Source organism: Sinohyriopsis cumingii, unplaced genomic scaffold (assembly GCF_028554795.1).
Source record: "Sinohyriopsis cumingii isolate HCF-2022 unplaced genomic scaffold, ASM2855479v2 utg001170l, whole genome shotgun sequence".
NCBI classification, from domain to species: domain Eukaryota; kingdom Metazoa; phylum Mollusca; class Bivalvia; order Unionida; family Unionidae; genus Sinohyriopsis; species Sinohyriopsis cumingii.
The window spans coordinates 955,576-967,500 of NW_028315967.1; the positions used below are offsets into that span (position 1 = coordinate 955,576).

An 11,925-nucleotide genomic window follows, 5' to 3' on the forward strand; every position below is an offset into this window, starting at 1 on the left:
TCTTGGAATGGGACATTAATTTGGAATTATAGTGAATGCAGACAAGAACATGTTGGATTATATTATTGTGATACATGAACAGACTGTAAGCCCATCACCAATCTGCGGATAATTTGCACATTAGCACATTTGAGACAGTAGGCACATCAACACATCTAATATCGGACTTTATTTGGAATACCATTAAAATTCAGTTGGATCTTCATATATATTTGGACTTGTGATAGAACTTTTAGGACTATTTGCGACTTGTGATATAACTTTTAGGACTATTTGGGACTTGTGAGAGAATGTTTAGGACTATTTGGGACTTGTGATAGAACTTTAAGGACTATTTGGGATCTAATTCATACTACTGTAGGTTCTTTTTAAATTTTCACTTTGTTTTGTAGAGAAACAAATTATTTGTTGAATTTTAAAAAAACTTGTTGGTTTTCACTCGTTCCCGTTAATTTTTAAGTCTTAACAGTGTGTGTGTGGGTGTGCATGTGTGTGTGTGTAATATTTTCCTTTACTGCTTTAAGTGAAAGTCATTACGTCAGATCAGTTGTAGAATTATGTTAATCACACACACACACACACACACACACACACACACACACACATACACACACACACATATAGTGATCCCATTCAAGAGTGCTCTCAAAACTCACTTATTTCGACTGCAAGAACAAACTTAAAGACCTAATAATGTTTCCTGCCTTAAATATTCTCAGCATGTTTTTTTATGTTTTCTAATTTCATGGTGTTTGTTTTTGTAATCATATCATTATATATGTTTTTTATCTTATAGGTGTTGTCTAATGTTGTAAAGCGCTTAGAGCTTCTAAAGATTAGGTGCTATACAAAGTCCGCATTATATAATCTTCGTGATTCTTTGTGAAATTTTAAGGGACAGGAAAACATATTTACTTGTTGACTGGTTCTTGTGAAACCATTTCACGTCGGCGTCTGTTTGGTTGAAATCCAATAGGACACTGGTCGTAAAAGTAAATGGTATTTCCCACTTGTACCTACAAAATAATCATATTTTATAATCATATGCAACACATAAGCCTGCCCTTTGGCCAGTCATTCTCTCTCCTTTCTTCCATATGTACAATCACACCACCTCTCACCCTGGAAAGCAGATACATTCAAACATCGTTACACATTTAATACCTTGCATAGTATATCAAGACCTCCAAAGTCCCTGTCTTGACAAGGTTGGAAAAATGATAGACAATTAAGACTTTACTATTAAAGGTGGGTGGGGTGAATGCTATGAGAAACATTGCCACCTATCAACATCCGATTAGTTGGCTGGTCTCGTTAATTATCCGATGCAACTAAAGTATAACAATTGCCACATACCCTTTCAGCTTAAACGGCCTTTATAAGTATGATGCAGTGTATAATAATCAATAATATACACACAGACAAACATAACGTATTAAACTGGTGCTTTTGACATTGATATTTTTACTTCAAAATGTGTAATGACACATATGGCTTCTAAATCTATCACAGATAAACAAGTTTTAATTCACGTAAGATATCTTCAATCAAGATTGTTATTCATTATGACAACCGAAATTGTCCAAGATATCTGAGTTTAATTATTCTGCTCCTACCATATCAATGTGTTCAAAAACAACAAAGACAAAAGATAACAAGAGTCCCGCAAATGGACTGATGCTCAACTGACTAAAGAGAATTTCCAGGAATTCAAGTTAATTGCATTTCTACTGTTTAAACCACCTATGATATTCTTCTGCAATAAAGACTTCCAAATTATCAAAATGTCAGCCGGGCACCATTTTGTCAGATGTATGTCAGCTTGGCACCATTTTCATTAAGGATGAACTAGACATCAAAAGAGGTCTTCTGGCGAAATCAACATGACAACGTTCGGTTCTGGAGACATGACAAGATTTTCAAGATGGCAACTATGGCATGCATACTGAATGCATGAATGGCATCATTAGGATGAAATAGACACCATAAAACATTGTTTAATAATAAACCCATGGTTGAGTTGTATATGAATGCATCGGTCATGCCCAGTTTGGCAAAACATTGATCACTTGTCCGCAGTTCCAGGCTTAAAAAGTCGTTAAATTCATTACAATTTGAAATTGTTACTCTATAGCTATCTATTGCGCTAGCATTTATGTCACATGTAATTATTACATGCATCATTTTCTATTAAATATTTTATGTAACATGCAATTATTATATGCCCAACATTCTAATAAATATTTTATGTCACTTGCACTTATTACATGCCCCACTTTGGGATACGTATTTCATGTCATTTGTAATTATTATATGCCCCACTTCCGAATATGTATTTCATGTCACTTGTAATTATTACATGCCCCACTTCCGAATACGTATATCATGTCACTTGTAATTATTACCTGCCCCATTTCCAATTACGTATTTCATGTAACTTGTAATTATTACATGCCCCACATTCTAACAAATATTTCATGTCACTTGTAATTATTACATGCCCCGCTTCCGAATACGTATTTCATGTCACTTGTAATTATTACCTGCCCCGCTTCCAAATACGTATTTCATGTAACTTGTAATCATTACATGCCCCACATTCTAACAAATATTTCATGCCACTTGTAATTATTACATGCCCCACTTCCGAATATGTATTTTGTGCATCTCATCAAGAACTGACATCATTTTTCAGTACTCATTTTGTGAAGGCAAAATAAGTATACGGCCTTTTAATATATATCAAACTTCACACTTCTTATCCTGTTTTTTTTTAATTATATTCCATTGAATACGATGTAACAGTACCATCAGTGATGAATATGATATAACAGTACCATCAGTGATGGATACGATGTAACAGTAGCATCAGTAATGAATACGATGTAACAGTACTATCAGTGATGAATACGATATAACAGTACATCCATGATGAATATTATATAACATTACCACCATTGATGAATACGATATAACAGTACCATCAGTGATGGATACGATATAACAGTACTATCAGTGATGAATACGATATAACAGTACCATCAGTGATGGATACGATATAACATTACCATCATTGATGAATACGATATAACAGTACCATCAGTGATGGATACAATGTAACAGTACCATCAGTGATGAATACGATATAACAGTACATCCATGATGAATATTATATAACATTACCATCATTGATGAATACGATATAACAGTACCATCAGTGATGAATACGATATAACAGTACCATCAGTGATGAATACTATATGTGTGTGTGAGTTGCATTTTTAACATAGCTTTAACAATTTTTTCACTCATATCGCTATGATGTCTGCAGTGTGGCAGTTTATAGTGATGTCTAGCACTGGGGCGTCATGCCGCATACATGTAGCATGATGTTCCACCCAGTCACATTATCCTGACACCAGGTCAACCAGTCCTAACATTAACTTCTTAATGCTGAGCGCCAAGCGAGGCAGATGTTAGTACCATTTTCATTAGTCTTTGGTATGACTCGGCCGGGGTTTGAACTCACAACCTCCCGCATCCAATGCGGATGCTCTAACCACTAGGCCACCAGAGCGGTGATGAATACCATATAACAGTACCATCAGTTAAACGGGTTGCTGAGGCAAATGGTTTGATCACAGCATGCAACACACATTCTGAAATTTAATTGTTAGGTAGCATAATTAGTTCACACAAATGATAAGCATGTAAAAGAATGAACATACTGAGTTTTAATTGTTTTTGGTTATACATGTCTATCAAAAATATGCGAGGCCAGATTTTCATTTTAATTTCTGTTGCACTGGGATTGGGATTTCCAATGGTTCACAGAGATGCCTCTTGGTGATGAAAATTCCTCACATTCTAATACATTGTGATTTTTTATTTACAAAATGCCAGATCTACTGCGATATAATGTGACTGAGGTTACTGGCACGCCTTGATTTCAGAAATATGCATAAATACACGTTCTTGTTGATGTGTCATCTACGCGGACCAATGAAAATCTTACAGAACGTTCTGTCTATACAATTATAAATATCCCGTCATTTGCAAAATCAGTAACTGTCTGGTTTTGATAGGTTCAGTTTCTATTGAATGGTACTTGGAGGTGAATTTTGTGAATTTTTTCGAATGGGTGTTTTTGATGAGTTAATAATTTTATAAGCAAGTGAGGCCATTTTTGTATGGTTCTTTATCGTTTTCTAAATAATTTTGATTGCTTAAAGGCTTTGACAAAACTTTCAGAGAATTTACCTGTTGTTGCTTGTCTGCCAAATTCAAATGGGCGGATACGGGGCAACCTTGGTTGTATTATATGTTACCTCTCCATTGATACCAAACATGCCATGGCAGCATACAGTGCCCAAATGCATTTTCAATATATATGAACAAATCATGTTTCTGTAAGATTTGGGATATAAACGGATTTGGTATGGAAAGGCAACATGAACGAATAATGATTTTTTGAAGAGAGAGATGTTTTGACATATTGAATTAATTTCAGTACAGTGGTGAATTCTAGGTAAAAATATTAGAGGCTGTGACCGGTACTCAGCACGAGATAGTATTTTCAGGTATTGCAACTGTAGCTACACATTTGTTTGCATCTTTCAAGCTGGCTGTATGCAGGATTGCACGACCACACTTTGAGGCCATTATTTCTTTGAATTTACTCTGAAAGATGACAGGATTTTAAATGTTTGTTTTTATGACCTGTCAAGGTCTAATATTATTATAAGGGGTTTCATTAACCACCATAGTGATTTGGGAATGGAGAAATTTGCAGTATTGAAGTATTTAATGAAGTCCTTGATACTAAAAATGCTGATGGTATATCTGGCATGTGTAGGCTGAGAAATGGAGAAACCGGCAGATAGATGGGCAGACTCAAAAACTAATACCCGAATATGGGTCGGGATTACAATGATAAACAGACACACTGACAAGTATAGATGCACTCAAGCACACAATAACTGCATACAGACAGACAGATAGACATAAAACGAGTACCCGAATGATGAATTATATTTCAAAGGATCTGTAGCATTGGGATCCCTAAGGTATCGGGTCTGGATCAGCTGAAGTGTGCTTTCATCTACAACCTTCACATATACTGTCGGATAGTTCATCTGCAGAACCCAGGTGTCCATTATGTCTCCAACATTCACTGGTTTCTTTTCATCATGAGATTGCTGAGACCGAAATAATAATAATAATAATAATAATAATAATATGGGAATTAGGGAAAACAACGGTCATTTTAATACATGCTAACTATTATATATATATATCTATATCTCTATATATATATATATATATATATATATATATATATATATATATATATATATATATATATATATATATATATATATATATTGTATTGTATATTCCTTTTCCTTTTATGTACATAATGTAAGGATAATTTGTAAAGAATAGAATGTCGCTTAAATAACCAATTATTTGTAAAACAGAATTCTGAAGACAATTGTCTCCCCATTTCATGGTAAATTGACTGAAGAAAACATGCAAAAATTAGTGTTAATTCTTCCTAGATAAATGTAGGTAAATTCAGCTGTACTAGAACACATTCATAATAATAAGTTTCTGAATACAATATTTTGTATATTTTTGCATGGTCAATGAGAAACTAGCACATTAGTGAATGTTAGTCCCGTAGCGACAGTAAAAGATATTTACTTTGAATAAGAACTCCAAAAATGTAACTCGTCAAATATATATATATATATATATATATATATATATATATATATATATATATATATATATATATATATATATATATATATATATATATATATATAATTAACAGGTTTTATCCGGAGATGCTAGAATGAGGATTTTTTTCTTCTGGCTTCATATGTAAAAAGCAGATGGAAGAAAGTCAGTCCTCTGATCTGTGACTTTGCTCTTGAATATAGGACCTTGAAGGTGATTCCCATCACACTTTAAACACCTAACTTGAAACCAGTTTTACCTATCTATCATGAAACAGGTGCAGAGTTACATTAAAGAAAGGCAATACTGAAAACACTAATCTATGTCTTTAAATCAATTATCATAACGGTGGAACCCAATATGCCCCGTAGCAGTGATATAGCATTGTAACAAGTTTCATCAACTCATTAACTTGTCTCAAATGGCATTAATGATACAGAGTGGAGAAGGAAGTATAACAAGCAGATGGACGAACAAATGAATGGATATGCAAATGCGATGTCCCCACCTTCCTCTAAAAAGCGGGGGAAGGGAGGGGGGCATTAAAATATGCTGACAGTTAATGTAGCTTTAAAAGTAGTCCTACCTGTATCACTGCATTAAAAGTAGTCCTACCTGTATCACTGCATTAAAAGTAGTCCTACCTGTATCAGAGCAATCCAAAAGGTCATCATGGAAAGCAGCACCATATCTTTTACTGCTGGTAAAGTAGTGCTACCCTCAGGGCTGGATTATCCATTGGGCAAAGTGGACAACGTGCCCAGGACCCCCGAGGCTCAAGGGACCCCATATATTATCGCCTGATTTCACAGGCAGGGCCCCTGATGCTCAAGGGGCCCTGTATATTATCATCTGATTTCACTGGCAGTGCCTCCAAGGCTCAAGGGGATCGTATAGTATCGTCTGATTTCACAGGCAGGGCCCCCAAGGCTCAAGGGACCCCATATAGTATCATCTGATTTCACAGGCAGTGTTGTTAATAATACTACAACCATATCTATGGACAAGGCAGGATAGCTATGGGCCCCTATGTTGGTTGTGCCAAAGGCACCCAAAACCTTAATCTGGCCCTGGCTATCCTGTGTTAGGGCACTCCAGAGGTCATCATGGATAGCAGTACCATACCTTCTACTGGACAGATAAAATCTACTGACAATTAAGTTGCAAAAGTTTGCCTACCTCAGTCAGGGCATTCCAGAGGTCTTTGTGGGAAGCAGCACCATATGTCCTATTTTTCAGATACCTCTGAAATGTTTGAAACAACAAGAAAAAATAATTTTTATTTTATAATGTAATATGAAACTGCCATTTAAATCTATATATAGAGTTCCTGAAAGAATCAATGAAGAGTTACTAATATGCCATAATTAACTTGGTATTTGTGCAGGTTTGGAGAATGAGGCACTCGACTTGGACAACACTAGAATCCTACTGAACAACGTAGACCAAAAAGATGCCTTCCTTAATTGAGGAAGTAAGAATAAAAAGGTCTTTTCGGTATAAAGCATGTATGTGCAGTCTCTTTTGATAACAATATTTTTGCAACAATGAAATAAATGTATCGATACAACCTTAACATAGCATTCTTTTAATCTCCGTTGCAAAATCGCAACTTTAGTATCTACCTAGCCCAAGTTTAATTTACTCTATTCTAAAAATGCAAAGTTATGAGAAACCTCAATATAAATACATACATACATACATACATACATATATATATATATATATATATATATATATATATATATATATATATATATATATATATATATATATATATATATATATATATATATATCACAAACTTGTATCATATAAAGATGTCAATGAGTAATTGTTAATTCTGTTCAAGGGTAAAACATATTTGTTTCTTCCTAACATGTGAAGCTGTTTAAATTTACTTTTAATTTGTTCATTACACACACACACAGACACACACACACATCACCACTTCCTCCTTCTTGGTTTTAGCCAGTACTGCAAATTAACTCCAACTTACCGTCAAACCTTTCTGGAAAGTTTTCTCTCCCAAGAAAAACCTCATCATTCTGATAATAGAGGCTCCCTGGAAGAAAAATAAAAAATATGTATGTCCCTATGTCTGTCTGTCTGTCTGTATGTGTGTATATCTGTCTGTATGTCTCTCAGTATGTACGTGTATATGTCTGTATGTGTGTATATCTGTCTGTTGTTGTTGTTGTGGGCTTTAACACCATTTTTCAGCACATGATAGGCTATACATGGCGGCCAGTATTAATGGTGGAGGAAAAACCCGGGAAAACCCCGGGAAGAACCACCGACCCACGAGAATCTACTGGCAAGCTTTCTCACATACCTACATTGGCTGAATCCGAGTCTCGTACCCACGCAGGCAGAGGTGAGATGGCAGTGAACTGTAACAGAAAGCGCTTTAGACCACTCAGATACTCTGGGCCCCCTGTCTGTCTGTATGTATGTATGTCTGTCTGTATGTATGTCTGTATGTATGTATGTGTGCATGTATGTCTCTATGTATGTATGTCTGTCTCTATGTCTGTCTGTCTGTATGTATGTATGTATGTGTGTATGTATGTATGTATGTATGTATGCATCTATGCATGTCTGTCTATCTATCTGTATGCATGCATGTATGTATGTATGTACGCATGTATCTATGAATGTCTATGTATGAATGTCTGTTAGTCTGTCTGTCTGTATGTCTGTGTGTGTTTCTGTTTGTATGTATGTATGTATGAATGTATGTACGTCTGTCTGTATGTATGGAGGCCCCCAGTGGCCGAGTGGTCTAAAGCGCTCTCCGTTACGGATCACTGCCATCTCACCTCTATCTGCGTGGGTTCGAGTCTCGCATTCGGCCAATGTGGGTATATGAGAAAGATTGCCAGTAGCTTCTCAAGGGTCGGTGGTTCTTTCCGGGGATTTCCCGGGTTCTTCCTCCACCATTAATACTGGCCGCCATGTACAGCCTATCGTGTGCTGAAAAATGGCGTTAAACCCTACAACAACAACAACAACAACTGTATGCATGTATATATGGCTGTCTGTCTGTCTGTCTTTATGGATGTATGTCTGTCTATGTATGTATGTTTGTCTTTCTATGTATGTATGTATGTATGTATGTATGTATGTATCTTTGTGTGTGTGTGTGTGTGTGTGGGTGTGTGTGTGTGTGTGTGTACCTATGACCAGTAGAGCTGAAACTGAAATTCTATATTTGATAACAAGTTGCTTTTTTTCTGATGGCTGGCATGAAGGCTATATTGAATGTCAGATTGGAATCACTTTTATTAAGGACCAGACAGACATCATAAGATGTCTTTTAATGCTGATACGACCATACATTCAGGTGGGATTGCAATAACATGATTTTCAAGATGTCGCTGTGGCAGACATATTGGACCTCATAAAGGTATAACCATTTTGACTTAGTTCCAGCAAAGTATTATAAGAAGTCTTTCAGCGAAAACCTCATTTTGCTATGATCATCGATCAGGCAGAGTAGCGCTGGCAAGATTTCAAGATGACTGCTGTGTCGGTCATATTGGATGTCCGGGCAGCACCCTTTTCATTTATGACCAATTAGACCAGGGGATGAATTTGTGTTGAAAGTTTCATGGTAATCTTTTAGCAGTTTAGAAGGAATAATGATAACAAACTTGTGCCATGGACGGATGAACGGTAGACAACATACCATCCCATAAGCTCTTCTAATTTTTTACCATAAGAGCTAAAAATCAATATATCACAAACCTACCTTTCCATAGGATATGCTGTCAAAAATCCCGTCGATTTCATCAGGATGGCTCACTGGTACATATACAGGATGAGAGGATACCAAACCGTCAAAATTAAATACGTTTTGTACATCATCGATGACAATTTGTTCAAACTGAAAGCAAAACGCATCAGCTGACTTTATTATGCATGTTTTATTTATTTCTTAAAAAAAGAATGATTGGGAAATAGTTTTGCCACCAAAATATTGTTAGGTCAAATTAGTACACCTGTTTGAAAATAACATCGATTTATGGTATTGATTTATTTATTTTAATAACACTGGTTTACTTATAAAAATTGGTGATATTTTTAATCACTTGTAAAAATACTTCCAACAGTGTAAAATAGCATTCTCTTTCACTCCATAACGTCATGTGTTCTTTGCAGTCCTCATAAGCTCTGCACATCAGAATGGAAGGAGTTATAAGTCAGTAGTATACCATGTTGACAAGAAGTTTTCCTTTTCATTGAAATTATATTTTAACTTTGATATTTAACTGCAACAGAAAAGATTGTCCATGTTTCATGGGCATCAAAGATAATGTTCCTAAATAAAAATATGCCTATACGAAGCAGATACACCCGCCAATATTGTACAATTGAATGACAATGTTGTACTCCAAAACAGGGGCCATAACTCCATTAAAAGGTAAAATTGAATTTTACATAGGCCTTCTTATTGAAAAGCCTTATGAAATATTTGGTTTAATTCCATTAAATCCTTTAAAAGTTTTAAGAGTGCAAGTTTTGAGCTAAACAGGGGTCATAACACAATAAAATGTTGCAGGAAAAAGGCTGAAATTTGAAACTGACCTAGGTCTTGGCAGTGTAAAGCCAAACTGGATTTCAGATCATGAAATCCTACAAACGTTATCGTGCGGAAACAAATTCCAGACATATCCCCCCCCCAGTGATATAGCGGGTCATAAGAACAGTGTTAATATAGTGTACTTGTATAAGAAAATGTGCCTGCAACACATGGACTGATTGAGGGATTGAACAAAACCTTTCAACACTATGTCAGTTTTATATACCAATTAAAGAATGACACTGAAACTTTTGCTTTAAATGTCTATTTTTACATAATTTTACAATGCTAGATTTGACCATGCACAATTGCTGTAAAGCATCTGTTTTGAACAAATTGTTTTTTGCAGTCAGATTAATCTATGTATACCATTAAATCACATTTTTGCACTGTCGTAAGATACATGACCCATTAAAACAAAAAGAAGATTGTGTAGATTAAGCAGCCGATGTTATGCAAAAGAACTATTTATGTGACGGGAACGTAAATGGAATTTTTTTTAGACTGGCTCTCTTCTTGAATGAAATTTCTGAACCACGAACCTGAAGCGTTGGTTGTATGCTTACGTAATATGTTGGTTAATTCCCAAAGAACAATCATTCACATGGCAATTTCTGTCATGAATTTTCCAGTTTTACAATTCTGAATGTACTGCCTAAGTGAACTGCTCATGGATATTTATTCTTTGTTGAATTATGATTCAATTTACCATTTTCCAGTCTGGATGAACATGGTCAACACCCATATACTCCACAAAACTGGCAAATCCTTCTTTGAGCCATAGATCGTCCCACCATGATGGCGTTACCAGATTGCCAAACCACTACATTGGAAAACAGATGTTACAAATTAGCTACTAGATACAAAATATGGCATTGTGTAAGATAGCCGGACATATATAACATGTACTACAAAAATGGTAGTTGACCAAATGTTTATTTTATTCTATTCAATGCATCAGTATGGTTGAGAATGAAATATCTTTGATAACACAATAGTCCACCAACGCTGCAAAAGGGACGAGTAGTAACCTTCGTTGTTGCTTATCAGATGAAATACATTTTATTTTGTATTAATTTTTCATACACAGCAGGCCTATCCTCGCCTACTACATCTTTCATAATGAAGCACAGGGTTGATTCTATCATAGGAAGAGAAGCACTGGAATTCATTTGCAGTCATAATTGTTATTTGATGATTAGTATAGCATATTTTTGCACTATACTGTTTACATAAATGTTTTAAAATGACTTTCATTGATGTAATACAAAAGACAAATAAATGGTAACTGTTCACTGCATTTATTTGATATTCAAATTTTATCAAACAAATTTTATCTTCTCACCTGATGTGCCAATTCATGAGCCACCACTACGGTAACTGATTGCTTGTTTCTTGCTGAGGACACGCCCTCTTCGTACAACATGGCAGTTTCATGGTACGTGATCAGGCCCCAGTTTTCCATTGCTCCAGACGAGAAGTCTGGGATAGCTATCATGTCTGCCATGAAAAAAATACATGTACGATGGGGCCCATTCGAAAATGCGAATTCAAATCCAACAACTCTTTGGGCGATATATACAATAATCATTTAG

The 11,925-nt window shown here is 35.5% G+C and overlaps 1 protein-coding gene across 1 annotated transcript in view; it reads right to left on the minus strand.

Annotated features, from left to right (window-relative positions):
* Window positions 1-11,925, minus strand: part of LOC149772817 (aminopeptidase Ey-like) — a 51,085-nt gene that overhangs the window by 14,398 nt on the left and 24,762 nt on the right. The window contains exons 7-13 of the mRNA XM_089947257.1: window positions 11,676-11,830; window positions 11,040-11,153; window positions 9,500-9,634; window positions 7,745-7,810; window positions 6,925-6,990; window positions 5,017-5,198; window positions 916-1,016 (exon numbers count right to left, since the gene is read on the minus strand). Of these exons, the coding sequence (XP_089803383.1) occupies window positions 916-1,016; window positions 5,017-5,198; window positions 6,925-6,990; window positions 7,745-7,810; window positions 9,500-9,634; window positions 11,040-11,153; window positions 11,676-11,830 (819 nt within the window). The remainder of the gene's footprint in view (window positions 1-915; window positions 1,017-5,016; window positions 5,199-6,924; window positions 6,991-7,744; window positions 7,811-9,499; window positions 9,635-11,039; window positions 11,154-11,675; window positions 11,831-11,925) is intronic.